We start from the raw sequence: 20,129 nt of genomic DNA on the forward strand, positions 1-20,129 counted from the left end.
GTGTTGTAGTAACTGAGTAGTAGTAGTAGTAGTAGTAGTAACAGTAAACCCTACCTGTATACTAGGGGAGGTCTGTAGTGTTGTAGTAACTGGGTAGTAGTAGTAGTAGTAGTAGTAACAGTAACCCCTACCTGTATACTAGGGGAGGTCTGTAGTGTTGTAGTAACTGGGTAGTAGTAGTAGCAGTAGTAGTAGTAGTAACAGTAACCCCGACCTGTATACTAGGGGAGGTCTGTAGTGTTGTAGTAACTGGGTAGTAGTAGTAGTAGTAACAGTAACCCCTACCTGTATACTAGGGGAGGTCTGTAGTGTTGTAGTAACTGGGTAGTAGTAGTAGTAGTAGTAGTAGTAACAGTAACCCCTACCTGTATACTAGGGGAGGTCTGTAGTGTTGTAGTAACTGGGTTGTAGTAGTAGTAGTAGTAGTAGTAGTAACAGTAACCCCTACCTGTATACTAGGGGAGGTCTGTAGTGTTGTAGTAACTGGGTAGTAGTAGTAGTAGTAGTAACAGTAACCCCTACCTGTATACTAGGGGAGGTCTGTAGTGTTGTAGTAACTGGGTAGTAGTAGTAGTAGTAGTAGTAACAGTAACCCCTACCTGTATACTAGGGGAGGTCTGTAGTGTTGTAGTAACTGAGTAGTAGTAGTAGTAGTAGTAGTAACAGTAAACCCTACCTGTATACTAGGGGAGGTCTGTAGTGTTGTAGTAACTGGGTAGTAGTAGTAGTAGTAGTAGTAACAGTAACCCCTACCTGTATACTAGGGGAGGTCTGTAGTGTTGTAGTAACTGGGTTGCTGTCCCGAGGATATGGACCAGGCCTGGAGCTGCTGAGGACCAGGGAGGGGGATGTGAGGACTCTCTCCCCAGATCCCTCTCCCCTGCTGGGGCTGTCCCTCACCCCCTGGCCTCTCTGGAGGTCCCCATGGGCCGTGGCAGCCATGTTGGATAACTCTTCCTCCCTCCGCCACTCATCCTCTTCATCACCCGTCTCCATGGCGATAGAGAGGCAACCAATAGTGTCCGAGGGGTGGGGAGTCTGTCTGTGTTTCTCCAGCCTGCTCCTATCAGAAGGCTGTCCTTGTCCTAATCCCTCCCCTTCCCCCCTCTCTGATAGGCTGAAGACCTGATGAATGCGGGGGGAGTGGTCTGAAGGGGGAGGGATGGGGTGAGGAGGGGGGGAGGGACGGGGCCTGGGGGGATGAGGTGGGAGAGTCTGGTGGTTGGATTGAGGCCTGGGCTGGGGCTGGGAGGGAGAGGGCCAGGGGCCAGACTGGAGAGAACCATACTGTCTAGCCCAGCTCCGAGGTACCCCCCCTCCTACCCCGGCCACTCCTGCTGCCCCCCCGGCCCTGGCCCCACTTGTGGGGAAACCCACCCTCTTGGACATAATGTTGATGGGGGGGCCGGGGGGTGAGGAGGAGGGGGGTGAGGAGAAGGAGGGGGAAGAGGAGAGGGAGGGGGTTTTATAGTGAGGAAGTGACAAGGTACCCAATCTGGAGTGGAGCTGGAGAGGGGAGGAGACAGAACTGTTACTCCTGTGCTGTGATTGGTTAAGCAGAGTTTGATGGACATGTGCAGGCAGCTCAGAGTCAGAAGGGAGGGGCTTAACAGTGGGCCGGGAACTAGAGGCGGAGCCTAGAGAGTAAATCCCAGTCAGGATGACATCATTGTTGTTGTTGACAGAGCTAAGCGGAGAGGAAGAAGAAGAGGAGGAAGAGGAAGGGAGGAGATGGGAGGAGCCTCTCTGGATGTTCCGAGCCGCCGCCATCTCTGCTGTCAGCATGGCGCCCGCGACTAAAGCCCCGCCTGCTAGTGTGTGATTGGACAGAGCTACCCCAGCCACGCCGTGATTGGACAGAGCTCCACCAACCATGCTGTGATTCGATAAGGAGTGGGATACGCCCGCATTCTGGTCATTCCTCGAGGCCAGCTTCCGTCTCTTGTTCCCCACCCAGGTCTGGAGAGACAGACACATAGTTAACACTACCACTGCTACAACATCACCCAGGTCTGGAGAGACAGACAGACACATAGTTAACACTACCACTGCTACAACATCACCCAGGTCTGGAGAGAGACAGACACATAGTTAACACTACCACTGCTACAACATCACCCAGGTCTGGAGAGAGACAGACACATAGTTAACACTACCACTGCTACAACATCACCCAGGTCTGGAGAGACAGACACATAGTTAACACTACCACTGCTACAACATCACCCAGGTCTGGAGAGACAGACAGACACATAGTTAACACTACCACTGCTACAACATCACCCAGGTCTGGAGAGACAGACACATAGTTAACACTACCACTGCTACAACATCACCCATGTCTGGAGAGAGACAGACAGACACATAGTTAACACTACCACTGCTACAACATCACCCAGGTCTGGAGAGACAGACAGACACATAGTTAACACTACCACTGCTACAACATCACCCAGGTCTGGAGAGACAGACACATAGTTAACACTACCACTGCTACAACATCACCCAGGTCTGGAGAGAGACAGACACATAGTTAACACTACCACTGCTACAACATCACCCAGGTCTGGAGAGACAGACACATAGTTAACACTACCACTGCTACAACATCACCCAGGTCTGGAGAGAGACAGACACATAGTTAACACTACCACTGCTACAACATCACCCAGGTCTGGAGAGAGACAGACACATAGTTAACACTACCACTGCTACAACATCACCCAGGTCTGGAGAGACAGACACATAGTTAACACTACCACTGCTACAACATCACCCAGGTCTGGAGAGAGACAGACAGACACATAGTTAACACTACCACTGCTACAACATCACCCAGGTCTGGAGAGACAGACAGACACATAGTTAACACTACCACTGCTACAACATCACCCAGGTCTGGAGAGAGACAGACACATAGTTAACACTACCACTGCTACAACATCACCCAGGTCTGGAGAGACAGACACATAGTTAACACTACCACTGCTACAACATCACCCAGGTCTGGAGAGAGACAGACACATAGTTAACACTACCACTGCTACAACATCACCCAGGTCTGGAGAGAGACAGACACATAGTTAACACTACCACTGCTACAACATCACCCAGGTCTGGAGAGAGACAGACACATAGTTAACACTACCACTGCTACAACATCACCCAGGTCTGGAGAGAGACAGACACATAGTTAACACTACCACTGCTACAACATCACCCAGGTCTGGAGAGAGACAGACACATAGTTAACACTACCACTGCTACAACATCACCCAGGTCTGGAGAGACAGACACATAGTTAACACTACCACTGCTACAACATCACCCAGGTCTGGAGAGACAGACAGACACATAGTTAACACTACCACTGCTACAACATCACCCAGGTCTGGAGAGACAGACAGACACATAGTTAACACTACCACTGCTACAACATCACCCAGGTCTGGAGAGACAGACAGACACATAGTTAACACTACCACTGCTACAACATCACCCAGGTCTGGAGAGACAGACAGACACATAGTTAACACTACCACTGTTACAACATCACCCAGGTCTGGAGAGAGACAGACACATAGTTAACACTACCACTGTTACAACATCACCCAGGTCTGGAGAGAGACAGACACATAGTTAACACTACCACTGCTACAACATCACCCAGGTCTGGAGAGAGACAGACACATAGTTAACACTACCACTGCTACAACATCACCCAGGTCTGGAGAGACAGACACATAGTTAACACTACCACTGCTACAACATCACCCAGGTCTGGAGAGAGACAGACACATAGTTAACACTACCACTGCTACAACATCACCCAGGTCTGGAGAGACAGACAGACACATAGTTAACACTACCACTGCTACAACATCACGCAGGTCTGGAGAGAGACAGACACATAGTTAACACTACCACTGCTACAACATCACCCAGGTCTGGAGAGAGACAGACACATAGTTAACACTACCACTGCTACAACATCACCCAGGTCTGGAGAGACAGACACATAGTTAACACTACCACTGCTACAACATCACCCAGGTCTGGAGAGAGACAGACACATAGTTAACACTACCACTGCTACAACATCACCCAGGTCTGGAGAGAGACAGACACATAGTTAACACTACCACTGCTACAACATCACCCAGGTCTGGAGAGAGACAGACACATAGTTAACACTACCACTGCTACAACATCACCCAGGTCTGGAGAGAGACAGACACATAGTTAACACTACCACTGCTACAACATCACCCAGGTCTGGAGAGAGACAGACACATAGTTAACACTACCACTGTTACAACATCACCCAGGTCTGGAGAGAGACAGACACATAGTTAACACTACCACTGCTACAACATCACCCAGGTCTGGAGAGAGACAGACACATAGTTAACACTACCACTGCTACAACATCACCCAGGTCTGGAGAGACAGACACATAGTTAACACTACCACTGCTACAACATCACCCAGGTCTGGAGAGACAGACAGACACATAGAGACAGACACATAGTTAACACTACCACTGCTACAACATCACCCAGGTCTGGAGAGACAGACAGACACATAGTTAACACTACCACTGCTACAACATCACCCAGGTCTGGAGAGAGACAGACACATAGTTAACACTACCACTGCTACAACATCACCCAGGTCTGGAGAGAGACAGACACATAGTTAACACTACCACTGCTACAACATCACCCAGGTCTGGAGAGACAGACACATAGTTAACACTACCACTGCTACAACATCACCCAGGTCTGGAGAGAGACAGACAGACACATAGTTAACACTACCACTGCTACAACATCACCCAGGTCTGGAGAGACAGACAGACACATAGTTAACACTACCACTGCTACAACATCACCCAGGTCTGGAGAGAGACAGACACATAGTTAACACTACCACTGCTACAACATCACCCAGGTCTGGAGAGAGACAGACACATAGTTAACACTACCACTGCTACAACATCACCCAGGTCTGGTCTGAGAGACAGACACATAGTTAACACTACCACTGCTACAACATCACCCAGGTCTGGAGAGAGACAGACACATAGTTAACACTACCACTGCTACAACATCACCCAGGTCTGGAGAGAGACAGACACATAGTTAACACTACCACTGCTACAACATCACCCAGGTCTGGAGAGAGACAGACACATAGTTAACACTACCACTGCTACAACATCACCCAGGTCTGGAGAGAGACAGACACATAGTTAACACTACCACTGCTACAACATCACCCAGGTCTGGAGAGAGACAGACACATAGTTAACACTACCACTGTTACAACATCACCCAGGTCTGGAGAGAGACAGACACATAGTTAACACTACCACTGCTACAACATCACCCAGGTCTGGAGAGACAGACACATAGTTAACACTACCACTGCTACAACATCACCCAGGTCTGGAGAGACAGACACATAGTTAACACTACCACTGCTACAACATCACCCAGGTCTGGAGAGACAGACACATAGTTAACACTACCACTGCTACAACATCACCCAGGTCTGGAGAGACAGACAGACACATAGTTAACACTACCACTGCTACAACATCACCCAGGTCTGGAGAGAGACAGACACATAGTTAACACTACCACTGCTACAACATCACCCAGGTCTGGAGAGAGACAGACACATAGTTAACACTACCACTGCTACAACATCACCCAGGTCTGGAGAGAGACAGACACATAGTTAACACTACCACTGCTACAACATCACCCAGGTCTGGAGAGACAGACACATAGTTAACACTACCACTGCTACAACATCACCCAGGTCTGGAGAGAGACAGACAGACACATAGTTAACACTACCACTGCTACAACATCACCCAGGTCTGGAGAGACAGACAGACACATAGTTAACACTACCACTGCTACAACATCACCCAGGTCTGGAGAGAGACAGACACATAGTTAACACTACCACTGCTACAACATCACCCAGGTCTGGAGAGAGACAGACACATAGTTAACACTACCACTGCTACAACATCACCCAGGTCTGGAGAGACAGACACATAGTTAACACTACCACTGCTACAACATCACCCAGGTCTGGAGAGAGACAGACACATAGTTAACACTACCACTGCTACAACATCACCCAGGTCTGGAGAGAGACAGACACATAGTTAACACTACCACTGCTACAACATCACCCAGGTCTGGAGAGAGACAGACACATAGTTAACACTACCACTGCTACAACATCACCCAGGTCTGGAGAGAGACAGACACATAGTTAACACTACCACTGCTACAACATCACCCAGGTCTGGAGAGACAGACAGACACATAGTTAACACTACCACTGTTACAACATCACCCAGGTCTGGAGAGAGACAGACACATAGTTAACACTACCACTGTTACAACATCACCCAGGTCTGGAGAGAGACAGACACATAGTTAACACTACCACTGCTACAACATCACCCAGGTCTGGAGAGACAGACAGACACATAGTTAACACTACCACTGCTACAACATCACCCAGGTCTGGAGAGACAGACAGACACATAGTTAACACTACCACTGCTACAACATCACCCAGGTCTGGAGAGACAGACAGACACATAGTTAACACTACCACTGCTACAACATCACCCAGGTCTGGAGAGACAGACAGACACATAGTTAACACTACCACTGTTACAACATCACCCAGGTCTGGAGAGAGACAGACACATAGTTAACACTACCACTGTTACAACATCACCCAGGTCTGGAGAGAGACAGACACATAGTTAACACTACCACTGCTACAACATCACCCAGGTCTGGAGAGAGACAGACACATAGTTAACACTACCACTGCTACAACATCACCCAGGTCTGGAGAGACAGACACATAGTTAACACTACCACTGCTACAACATCACCCAGGTCTGGAGAGAGACAGACACATAGTTAACACTACCACTGCTACAACATCACCCAGGTCTGGAGAGACAGACAGACACATAGTTAACACTACCACTGCTACAACATCACCCAGGTCTGGAGAGAGACAGACACATAGTTAACACTACCACTGCTACAACATCACCCAGGTCTGGAGAGAGACAGACACATAGTTAACACTACCACTGCTACAACATCACCCAGGTCTGGAGAGACAGACACATAGTTAACACTACCACTGCTACAACATCACCCAGGTCTGGAGAGAGACAGACACATAGTTAACACTACCACTGCTACAACATCACCCAGGTCTGGAGAGAGACAGACACATAGTTAACACTACCACTGCTACAACATCACCCAGGTCTGGAGAGAGACAGACACATAGTTAACACTACCACTGCTACAACATCACCCAGGTCTGGAGAGAGACAGACACATAGTTAACACTACCACTGCTACAACATCACCCAGGTCTGGAGAGACAGACACATAGTTAACACTACCACTGCTACAACATCACCCAGGTCTGGAGAGACAGACAGACACATAGTAACACTACCACTGCTACAACATCACCCAGGTCTGGAGAGACAGACAGACACATAGTTAACACTACCACTGCTACAACATCACCCAGGTCTGGAGAGACAGACAGACACATAGTTAACACTACCACTGCTACAACATCACCCAGGTCTGGAGAGACAGACAGACACATAGTTAACACTACCACTGCTACAACATCACCCAGGTCTGGAGAGACAGACAGACACATAGTTAACACTACCACTGCTACAACATCACCCAGGTCTGGAGAGACAGACAGACACATAGTTAACACTACCACTGCTACAACATCACCCAGGTCTGGAGAGACAGACAGACACATAGTTAACACTACCACTGTTACAACATCACCCAGGTCTGGAGAGAGACAGACACATAGTTAACACTACCACTGTTACAACATCACCCAGGTCTGGAGAGAGACAGACACATAGTTAACACTACCACTGCTACAACATCACCCAGGTCTGGAGAGAGACAGACACATAGTTAACACTACCACTGCTACAACATCACCCAGGTCTGGAGAGACAGACAGACACATGGTAGTAGTAGTAGTAGTAGTTTAGTAGTAGTAGTACTACTATAGTAGTAGTAGTAGTACTATGGTAGTAGTAGTAGTAGTAGTAGTAGTAGCAGCAGTAGTAACAGTAACAGTAGTAGTAGTAGTAGTAGTAGTACTATAGCAGTAGTAGTACTATGGTAGTAGTAATACTATAGTAGTACTATGGTAGTAGTAGTACTATTATAGTAGTACCAGTAGTAGTATTAGTAGCAGTAGTAACAGTAACAGTAGTAGTAGTAGTAGTACTATAGTAGTACTATGGTAGTGGTAGTACTATTATAGTAGTATCAGTAGTAGTATTAGTAGTAGTAACAGTAACAGTAACAGTAGTAGCAGTAGTAACAGTAGTAGTAGTATTAGTAGCAGTAGTAACAGTAGTAGTATTAGTAGTAGTAACAGTAACAGTAACAGTAGTAGCAGTAGTAACAGTAGTAGTAGTATTAGTAGCAGTAGTAACAGTAGTAGTATTAGTAGTAGTTTTGTTAACTATGTGTCTCTCTCCAGAACTGGGTGATGTTATTGTAGTAGTATTAGTAGTGTTAACTATGTGTCTCTCTCCAGAACTGGGTGATGTTATTGTAGTAGTATTAGTAGTGTTAACTATGTGTCTCTCTCCAGAACTGGGTGATGTTATTGTAGTAGTATTAGTAGTGTTAACTATGTGTCTCTCTCCAGAACTGGGTGATGTTATTGTAGTAGTATTAGTAGTGTTAACTATGTGTCTCTCTCCAGAACTGGGTGATGTTATTGTAGTAGTATTAGTAGTGTTAACTATGTGTCTCTCTCCAGAACTGGGTGATGTTATTGTAGTAGTATTAGTAGTGTTAACTATGTGTCTCTCTCCAGAACTGGGTGATGTTATTGTAGTAGTATTAGTAGTGTTAACTATGTGTCTCTCTCCAGAACTGGGTGATGTTGTTGTATTAGTAGTGTTAACTATGTGTCTGTCTGTCCCGCTCCAGAATTGGGTGATGTTGTTGTAGTAGTAATAGTAGTAGTAATTTTGTTAACTATGTGTCTCTCTCCAGACTGAGTGAGGGTAAATGGTTGGCATGTTCTCTGCTATCTACCCACTGGCCACACACTGGTTGAATCAACATTGTTTCCATGTCATTTCAACTAAATAAGGTTGAACCAACGTGGATTAGACATTGAATTGTCGTGTGTGCCCATTGGGTACTTAATGTTTTAATGATTCATCTGGGTGGAAGGAACGTCACGTGAAAATATATTTCACTTGAGGAAGGTTATTTGGCATTTTCTTAGGATCCCCATTAGCTGTTGCAAAAGCAGCAGCTACTCTTCCTGGGGTCCACACAAAACATGACATAATACAGAACATTAATAGACAAGAGCAGCTCAAGGACAGAACTGCATACATTTAAAAAAGGCACACATAGCCTACATATCAATACATACACACAAACTATCTAGGTCAAATAGGGGAGAGGCGTTGTGCCGTGAGGTGTTACTTTATCTGTTTTTTGAAACCAGGTTTGCTGTTTATTTGAGCAATATGGGATGGAAGGAAGTTCCATGCAATAAAGGGTTTTATATAATACTATATACTTGGTTGGATCTGCTCTGGATTTGGGGACTATGAAAAGACCCCTGGTGACATGTCTGGTGGGGTAAGTGTGTGTGTGTCAGAGCTGTGTTGGGATCAAATCAAAGTTTATTTGTCACGTGCCCCGAATACAACCTTACAGTGAAATGCTTACTTACAGGCTCTAACCAATGGTGCAGGGGAAAAAGGTGTGTGTGTGTGTAACAGTATAATTTTAGACCGTCCCCTCGCCCCTAACTAAGATAGCCGTTTCACATCCGTTACATGTGTAGGTAAGTAAAGAAATAAAACAACAGTAAAAAGACATTTGAAATAAGAGTAGCAAGGCTATATACAGACACCTGTTAGTCAGGCTGATTGAGGTAGTATGTACATGTAGGTATCGTTATTTTCAACACACGTTATCTCCAACACATGAATGTTTCTTATAAAAAAGAAGAATTGATGCAGTCAGTCTCTCCTCAACTCTGAGCCAAGAGAGACAGGAATGTATAGTATTTATATCAGCCCTCTGATTACAATGAAGAGCAGAACGTTCCGCTCTGCTCTGGGCCAGCTGCAGCTTAACTAGGTCTTTCCTTGCAGCACTTGATCATATGACTGGACAATAATCAAGATGAGACCAAACTAGAGCCTGCAGAACTTGCTTTTTGGACTGTGGTGTCAAAAAAAAAAAGCAGAGCATCTTTTTATTACGGCCAGATCTCTCCCCATCTTTACAACCATTGAATCTATATGTTTTGACCATGACAGTTTACAATCTAAGGTAACGTCAAGTAATTTAGTCTCCTCAATTTATTCAACAGCCACACCATTCATTACCAGATTCAGCTGAGGTCTAGAACTTAGGGAATTGTTTGTACCAAATACAATGCTTAGTTTTAGAGATGTTGAGGACCAGTTTATTACTGGCCACCCATTCCAAAACAGACTGGAACTCTTTAAGGGTTTCAGTGACTTCATTAGCTGTGGTTGGTGATGTGTATATGGTTGAATCATCAGCATACATGGACACACATGCTTTGTTTAATGCCAGTGGCAGGTCATTGGTAACAATAGAAAAGAGTAGAGGGCCTAGAGAGCTGCCCTGCGGTACACCAAACTTTACATGTTTGACATTAGAGAAGCTTCCCATTAATGAAAACCCTCTGAGTTCTATTAGATAGATTTCTATATCGTAGATTTAGAGCTGAGATTGAAAAGCCATAAGACATGTTTTTTTCAACAACAGGTTCTGGTCAATAATATCAAAATCTAACAGTACCGCTCCCACAATAGTCTTATTATCAATTCCTTTCAACCAATCATCAGTCATTTGTGTCAGTGCAGTACATGTTGAGTCACCTTCTCTATAAGCATTCTGAAAGTCTGTTGTTCATTTGTTTACAGAGAAATAGCATTGTATTTGTTCCCCAAAAATTCCATCAGTTTGCTAAGAGCTGGCAGCAAGCTTAAAGGTCTGCTGTTAGAACCAGTAACGGCCGCTTTACCACTCTTGGGCAGCGGAATTACTTTGGTTTCCGTCCAGCCCTGAGGACAAAGACTTTCCTCTAGGCTCAGATTAAAAATATGACAGATGGGAGTGGCTATAGAGAGTCAGCTACCATCCTCAGTAGCTTTCCATCTAAATTGACAATGCCAGGAGGTTTGTCATTATTGATCGATAACGATTTTTCCACCTCTCCCACACTAACTTTACAAAATTCAAACATGACCTGCTTTTCTTTCATTATTTGTTTTTAAATCCATGAATACAATTTCTCACTGTTCGTTGTTGGCATTTCCTGCCTAAGTTTTCCCACTTTGACAATGAAGTAATCATTAAAATAACTGCCAAATGGTTTTGTGATGAATAAGCCATCTGATTGGATGAAAGATGGAGTGGAATTTGTCTTTCTGTCCATAATTTCATTGAAAGAACTCCATCATTATTTATATCATTGATCTTGGCTTCATAATACAGTTTCTTCTTTTTATTGAGTTTAGTCTCATAACTTCTCAGTTTGCAGTAATTAAGTCAGTCAGCTCCTCATTAATCACATCAGAGAAACAAATATTTTAAACATCATCCTGTCACGCCCTGGTCTATATTTATTATGTTTATCTTCATTTATTGGGTCAGGCCAGGGTGTGACATGGGTTTATTTGTGGTGTGTTTCGTCTTGGGGTTGTGTGGGGTGTATAGCATAGTCTATGGCTGCCTGAGGCGGTTCTCAATCAGAGTCAGGTGATTATCGTTGTCTCTGATTGGGAACCATATTTAGGTAGCCATATTCTTTGTGTGTTTCGTGGGTGATTGTCCTTAGTGTCCTTGTTCCTGTCGCTGTGTTAGTTTACATAAGTATAGGCTGTTTCGGTTTTCGTTACGTTCATTACGTTCTTGTTTTTGTAGTATTTGTATTTAGATTCGTGTTACGTTTTTTGATTAAACATGGATCGCAATCTACACGCTGCATTTTGGTCCGACTTTCCTTCGCCTGCAGAAAACCGTTACACCTCCACATAAGAGTCACAGCAAAATCTTTTGTATGATCTCTATATCCAGGCTTTCCTGGATATAGCCACTATATTGTGATTACTGCATCCAATGGGTACGGATACAGCTGTATAACAAAGTTCTACAGTATTAGTAAAAATGTGATCGATACATGTGGATCATCTTGTTCCTGTAGTGCTTGTAAACACCCTGGTAGGTTGATTAATAACCCGAACCAGATTACAGGCACTGGTTACAAGGAGAAGCTTCCTCTTGAGCAGACAGCTTGATGAAAATCAGTCAATATTCAGTAGTGTTAACTATGTGATGAATGGATCTGTCTCCAGACCCCCCCCCATTTGTTTTTACACCTCTGCTACTTGCTGTTTATTATCTATGCATAGTCACTTTACCCCTAGCTACATTAACAAATTACCTTGAATTACCTGTACCCCCGCACATGATCTCTGTACCCCCTGTATATAGCCTCATTATTGTTATTTTATTGTGTTACTTTTTATTATTTGGTAAATATTTTCTTAACTATTTCTTGAACTGCATTGTTAATTAAGGGCTAAGTAAGCATTTCACGGTAAGGTCTACACCTGATGTATTCAGCGCATGTGACAAATAAAGATTGATTTGATGTTAGTTGTAGTAGTGTTAACTATGTGTCTGTCTTTCTGACCTGGGTGATGATGTAGTAGTAGTAGCGTTAACTATGTGTCTCAGCTCATGGGTTACTGAATGTTTTTCTATTGATTGCCATAGTCCAATTGGCTGTAAAAAAAAAAATTTACATTGTTGATTTTTCAGATATCAAAATCTGGTTGTGGGCCGAAAAAGGTGTGGGAAACCTGCACTAGAGGATAACAGCTGATGGATAAATACCCTGCATTAGAGGATAACAGCTGATGGATAAATACCCTGCATTAGAGGATAACAGCTGATGGATAAATACCCTGCATTAGAGGATAACAGCTGATAGATAAATACCCTGCATTAGAGGATAACAGCTGATAGATAAATACCCTGCACTAGAGGATAACAGCTGATGGATAAATACCCTGCATTAGAGGATAACAGCTGATGGATAAATACCCTGCATTAGAGGATAACAGCTGATAGATAAATACCCTGCATTAGAGGATAACAGCTGACGGATAAATAATAATAGGATTGTATAGATAGATGTCATAGATCATACTGGCATCATGCTGAATGTATAGATATAGAGAATAGATCGTACCTAGTGCCTTAGAAAATCCATGACGCAGAGAACACAGAAAAAAAGTGGTCTCAAAGTAGCAAAAGCAGGCAAAACATTTGTGATTTTCTATGTCCTTACATACCCGCACCACACTGAAGTCCAGCTTGGTCTCCTGAGCACACTGAAGGATCAGCTGGAAGCAGCTCTTGCTCTGATTGGTCATCCCGTTGTCATAGTAGCTCTCCAGGACTCGCTGCTGCTCCAATGTGAACACAGACCGCAGGTTCATCTGACGGAGACACAGCATTGGTCAATAAACTATCCAATAAAAACAACAGACAACATTGAGTTCACTATGTAGACCTAAATTCACTGTGGACAAAACATTGACATTGACTGACCAGGTGAAAGCTACAATCCCTTATTGATGTCACTTCTTAAACCCACTTAAAATCAGTGTAGGAGAGGAGACAGGTTAAATCATGATTTTAAAGCCTTGAGACATAGAACACCTTCGTAAGATTGAGAAGCACACCGTTTTCCCTCAGAACAGCCTCAATTCATCTGGGGTTGGACTCTACAAGGTGTTGAAAGCATTCCACAGGGATGCTGGCCCATGTTGATTACAATCCTACCCATAGTTGTGTCAAGTTGGCTGGATGGCCTTTGGGTGGTGCACCATTCTTGATACACTCGGGAAACTGTTTATCGTGAAAAACCCAGCAACATTGCAGTTCTTGACGCAAACCGGTGCGCCTGGCACCTACTACCATACCCTACTGAAATACCCTATTTAAATATTTTGTCTTGTTCATTCACCCTGTGAATGTGACGATCCATGTCTCAAGACTTAAAAGTCCTTCTTTAACCCGTCTCCTCCCTTCATCTACACCGATATAAGTGAAAATACAAGTGACATCAAAAAGGGATCATAGCTTTCACCTTTTCGGGTCTCATGGAAGGAGCAGTTTTGTACACTCAGTGTGTATATAATAGGTATATTAGAATATAAAGGCTAACTCATAGTCCAGCTGGTCTGGTTTCTCTAGCCACTGTCTGTATGTATCCAAACAGTATTTAATAGATACACTACCCTTCAAAAGTTTGGGGTCACTTAGAAATTTCCTTGTTTTTGAAAGAAAAGCTAATTTTTTGTACATTAAAATAACATCAAATTGATAAGAAATACAGTGCAAAGAAAAAGCCATATATCAGACTGGCCAATAAAAAGATTCAGATGTAAAAAAGAACACAGACACTGGACAGAGGAACTCTGCCTAGAAGGCGATTATACCGGAGTCGCCTCTTCACTGTTGACGTTGAGACTAGTGTTTTGCAGGTACTATTTAATGAAGCTGCCTGTTGAGGACTTGTGAGGCGTCTGTTTCTCAAACTAGACACTAATGTACTTGTCCACTTGCTCAGTTGTGCACCGGGGCCTCCCACTCCTCTTTCTTTTCTGGTTAGGGCCAGTTTGCTCTGTTCTGTGAAGGGAGTAGTACACAGTGCTGTACGAGATCTTCAGTTTCTTGGCAATTTCTCATATGGAAAAGCCTTCATTTCTCAGAACAAGAATAGACTGATGAGTTTCAGAAGACAGTTCTTTGTTTCTGGCCATTTTGAGTCTGTAATTGAACCCACAAACGCTGATGCTCCTGACACTCAACTAGTCTAAAGAAACCCAGTTTTATTGCTTCTTTAATCAGAACAACAGTTTTCAGCTGTGCTAACATAATTGCAAAAGGGTTTTCCAATGATCAATTATACTTTTAAAATTATACACTTGGATTAGCTAACACAACATGCCATTGGAACACAGGAGTGATGGTTGTTGATAATGGGCCTATGTACTCCTATGAAAATATTTAATAGAAAACATAAAATCTGCAATTTCCAGCTACAATAGTCATTGACAACATTAACAATGTCTACACTGTATTTCTGATCAACTTGATGTTATTTTAAATGGACAAAAAAAAAAAACTTTCTTTCAAAAACAAGGACATTTCTAAGTGTCCCCAACCTATTGAATGGTAGTGTATATATTAGAATATAAAGGCTAACTCATAGTCCAGCTGGTCTGGTTTCTCTGGCCACAGTCTGTATGTATCCAAACAGTATATAATAGATAAATTAGGCAACGCGGAGTGCCTGGATACACCCGTTGGCCATAAATCACCAACCCCCGAGGTGCCTTATTGCTTATAAACTGGTTACCAATGTAATTAGAGCAGTAAAAATAAATGTTTTGTCATATCCATGGCATACGGTCTGATATACCACAGCTTTCAGCATTCAGGGCTTGAACCACCCAGTTTAGAATAGAATATAAAGGCTCATTGTCCAGGTTGTCTGGTAGTGGTTTCTCTACTTACCGTCTGCAGGCCTCGTTTCTCCTGCCATTCCTCCATACTGCTGCTACTGCAGGGGGGCAGATCAGCCATACAGCAGAACCACGAGCAGGGCCAGACCGGGGTGAGGTCTAGGCAGCAGGACCAGACCGGGGTGAGGTCTAGGCAGCAGGACCAGACCGGGGTGAGGTCTCGGCAGCAGGACCAGACCGGGGTGAGGTCTCGGCAGCAGGACCAGACCGGGGTGAGGTCTAGGCAGCAGGACCAGGCCGGGGTGAGGTCTAGGCAGCAGGACCAGACCGGGGTGAGTTCTAGGCAGCAGGACCAGACCGGGGTGAGGTCTAGGCAGCAGGACCAGACCGGGGTGAGGTCTAGGCAGCAGGACCAGACCGGGGTGAGGTCTAGGCAGCAGGACCAGACCTAGGCAGCAGGACCAGACCGGGGTGAGGTCTAGGCAGCAGGACCAGGCCGGGGTGAGGACTCGGCAGCAGGACCAGGCCGGGGTGAGGTCTAGGCAGCAGGACCAGGCCGGGGTGAGGTCTAGGCAGCAGGGCCAGACAGCAGATACCTCTGTGCGTCCGTCTGTCCGGGGGTTATGGTGATCTGGCTGCAGTACTGGTCATGCTAGCTCAGTCTCCTGGGCTGCAGGGTGCAGAGGCTGTGACATGGTTGCGGTGTCTTTGTCTCCCTGAGGTTCTGCAAGACACGAGTGTCATCAGTTAGAGTGGAATCAATGGAAACTTTATGAACCAGAACATCTCATTTCAGCTTTTCCATCTTAGACTGCTTTATATGTTTATATTTCGAGTTGTCATATTTTATAACATCACACATATTCTATGGTGGTGTGTTTTAAACATAGAGAATGATAGAGGACTCCTCTTTCATCTGTCCCATAATGGCGTCTGTGTGGGCATGGGCAGCACCATTAAGGTCATCTCCATTTTGAAGTGGTACATTATTTGCTTCTATTTCATCTATGAGTTGGTAAACAAATCAAATCTATTTATAAAGCCCTTCTTACATCAGCTTATATCTCTAAGTGCTTTTCAGAAACCCAGCCTAAAACCCAAACAGCAAGCAATGCAGGTGTAGAAGCACGGTGGCTAGGAAAAACTGATATTGAGATTATAAACCTAGAGAGGAACCAGGCTATGAGGGGTGACCAGTCCTCTTCTGGTGGTGCAAAGTGGCGATTATAAACCTGGAGAGGAACCAGGCTATGAGGGGTGGCCAGTCCTCTTCTGGCTGTGCCAGGTGGAGATTATAAACCTAGAAAGGAACCAGGCTATGAGGGGTGACCAGTACTCGTCTGGCTGTGCCGGGTGAGGATTATAAACCTAGAGAGGAACCAGGCTATGAGGGGTGGCCAGTCCTCTTCTGGCTGTGCCGGGTGGAGATTATAAACCTAGAGGAACCAGGCTATGAGGGGTGACCAGTACTCGTCTGGCTGTGCCGGGTGAGGATTATAAACCTAGAGGAACCAGGCTATGAGGGGTGGCCAGTCCTCTTCTGGCTGTGCCGGGTGGAGATTATAAACCTAGAGAGGAACCAGGCTATGAGGGGTGGCCAGTCCTCTTCTGGCTGTGCCAGGTGGAGATTATAAACCTAGAGAGGAACCAGGCTATGAGGGGTGGCCAGTCCTCTTCTGGCTGTGCCGGGTGGAGATTAGAACAGAAATATAAATGGAAATATGTGATCCTTCCTTAACCGATAGGAAGTCCCACCCAGTTGACTACTTAAAAATGGAGGAAGTCCTCAAAGGCACTGCCCATGATAAACTGGCTTTTGGACATTTGTGAGCTCTATCAATTACATTTCAAACTAAGGGCTTTATTGGCATGGGAAACATGTTTACATTGCCAAAGCAAGTGAAATAGATCAACAAAAGGGAAATAAACAAAACATGTACAGTAAACATTACACTCACAAAAGTTCCAAAAGAATAAAGACATTTCAAATCTATGGTTTTAATAGACTGGAAGAGAGCTGTCACATGAGCTCACCTGGTCACATGACATGAAGTTGGACAGGTAACACAACTGTGGACATTTCATACACTCAGATTATAAAACCATAGTAGTAGAGCAGAACTATCAAATTGAATGGGACCTGGATCAGAGCTAGCTGGCTGAGTGGGACCTGGATCAGAGCTGGCTATGTGAATAGGACCTGGATCAGAGCTAGCTGGCTGAGTGGGACCTGGATCAGAGCTAGCAGGCTGAATGGGACCTGGATCAGAGCTAGTTGGCTGAGTGGGATCTGGATCAGAGCTAGCTGGCTGAGTGGGACCTGGATCAGAGCTAGCTATTTGAATGTGACATGGATCAGAGCTAGCTGGCTGAGTGGGACCTGGATCAGAGCTAGCTGGCTGAATGGGACCTGGATCAGAGCTAGTTGGCTGAGTGGGATCTGGATCAGAGCTAGCTGGCTGAGTGGGATCTGGATCAGAGCTAGCTGGATGAGTGGGACCTGGATCAGAGCTAGCTATTTGAATGGTACCTGGATCAGAGTTAGCTGGCTGAGTGGGCCTTGATCAGAGCTAGCTGGTTGAGTGGGACCTGGATCAGAGCTAGCTGGCTGATTGAATGGGACCAGGATCAGGGCTAGCTGGCTGTGTGGGACCTGTATCAGAGCTAGCTATGTGAATGGGACCTGGATCAGAGCTAACTGGCTGAGTGGAACCTGGATCAGAGCTAGCTGGCTGAGTGGGACCTGGATCAGAGCTAGCTGGCTGAGTGGGACCTGGATCAGAGCTAGCTGGCTGAGTGGGACCTGTATCAGAGCTGGCTATGTGAATAGGACCTGGATCAGAGCTAGCTATGTGAATGGGACCTGGATCAGAGCTAGCTGGCTGAGTGGGACCTGTATCAGAGCTGGCTATGTGAATAGGACCTGGATCAGAGCTAGCTGGCTGAGTGGGACCTGTATCAGAGCTGGCTATGTGAATAGGACCTGGATCAGAGCTAGCTGGCTGAGTGGGACCTGGATCAGAGCTAGTTATGTGAATGGGACCTCGATCAGAGCTAACTGGCTGAGTGGGACCTGGATCAGAGCTAGCTGGCTGAGTGGGACCTGGATCAGAGCTAGCTGTAACTACTGTTATGCATTATAACTTGGGAGATTGCAGTAACTCAGCGCAAATATTGCTAACTAGCAATCTAGCAAGTTATCAAGTCAGTAGCTAGCTGTAGCTAACGTTAGCCCACCTCAATCAACACAAGCTAATGCTAGCTAAGTGTCAGCATCCCAAATATATCTAGCTACTAGTTAGCTAGCTAAGCAGTACCAAAGTCATAGAGGAAAATAGTCTAGACGCGTTGTTGAAAAGCTATTTGTTTTGATGATGATGCAAATTAGCCAGCCAGACAGTCTCTTCTAACCCAACAGCAGCGGGGCTAGTGGCTTTCCCATCTTCACCCTCCGGTTTCAGCATTTTGGCAAAGCTCACTGCGCATGGCCACTGAATGGAAAACACTGGGAAAAACATTGCAAAGCGAATTGATGTATAAAACGCACATCCACCCATTCAGCCACAAGGGCAGAGACAGAGAGAGAGCGGCAGAAATAAGATTCCCACACAGGAAGCGGAATGATCTAACTTTCCGACAGCTAGTTCACAGACAGTCAACAACCCGCTGAAAGCAACACAACAATAACGCGGAGAACACGCCATACTAGCAAGACAGGCCGTGGCAGCCATAGCCAGGCCACTGGATAAACTTTTCCTTTAAATCCCGTCCTAATACGGTCTCTCTGACCCCCCTGCCTACAGCGAACTGAAGCCGGAACTCGTCGAAATCCGGCCGCGAAGTGTGAAGTCGTTTTGGAATGTACCTGTTTTTTTTTGTCGTCAAATCAAACGACTGCTCGAATTCATCAGATTTCTTCAGCAGTCCCCTTTTAGCCAGACAATGAAATCAGAACGTCCGATCATCAATTCTAATCATGATCGTGACGTATACGCAGACAGGAGCCAATTAGATCTCGAAATCAGGGCTGTGACATTCAACCCAGTGATGTCCCGCCCAGCGATGACTATGTGGGGAGGAGAGAGAAAACATTTATACAGAAGAAAAATCTAAATGCAGCATGCAAAGTGTTGATCCCATATTTCATTAACTGAAATAAAATATTCCAGAAGTGTTCCATACCCACAAAAAACATATTTATCTTTTTTTTTTTACCAAATTAGTTTACATCCCTGTTAGTGAACAAATCTCACTAACAGGGATTTGCCAAAATAATCCATCCACTTGACATGTGTGGCATATCAAGAAGCTGATGAAAGAGCATGACAATTACACAGGTGCACCTTGTGCTGGGGACAATAAAAAATAAAAACCACTGAAATGAGACTCCTTTCAGGAAACTATGCGTATGTCACACGTCACTACTTCACAGGAGGCATTTGAACGTAAACATTAT

At 45.0% G+C, this 20,129-nt stretch overlaps 1 protein-coding gene across 2 annotated transcripts in view; it reads right to left on the bottom strand.

Annotated features, from left to right (window-relative positions):
• Positions 1 to 19,724, bottom strand: part of hdx (highly divergent homeobox) — a 40,331-nt gene extending 20,607 nt beyond the window's left edge. For both annotated transcript variants that reach the window (XM_064973050.1, XM_064973049.1), the window contains exons 1-4: positions 19,539 to 19,724; positions 15,726 to 16,397; positions 13,493 to 13,639; positions 754 to 1,959 (exon numbers count right to left, since the gene is read on the bottom strand). In XM_064973050.1, the coding sequence (XP_064829122.1) occupies positions 754 to 1,959; positions 13,493 to 13,639; positions 15,726 to 15,794 (1,422 nt within the window). In that variant the 5' untranslated portion in view covers positions 15,795 to 16,397; positions 19,539 to 19,724. The remainder of the gene's footprint in view (positions 1 to 753; positions 1,960 to 13,492; positions 13,640 to 15,725; positions 16,398 to 19,538) is intronic.
• Between the last annotated feature and the right edge of the window lie 405 nt (positions 19,725 to 20,129).

The sequence above is a fragment of the Oncorhynchus masou genome, chromosome 9, assembly GCF_036934945.1.
Source record: "Oncorhynchus masou masou isolate Uvic2021 chromosome 9, UVic_Omas_1.1, whole genome shotgun sequence".
Lineage (NCBI taxonomy): Eukaryota > Metazoa > Chordata > Actinopteri > Salmoniformes > Salmonidae > Oncorhynchus > Oncorhynchus masou.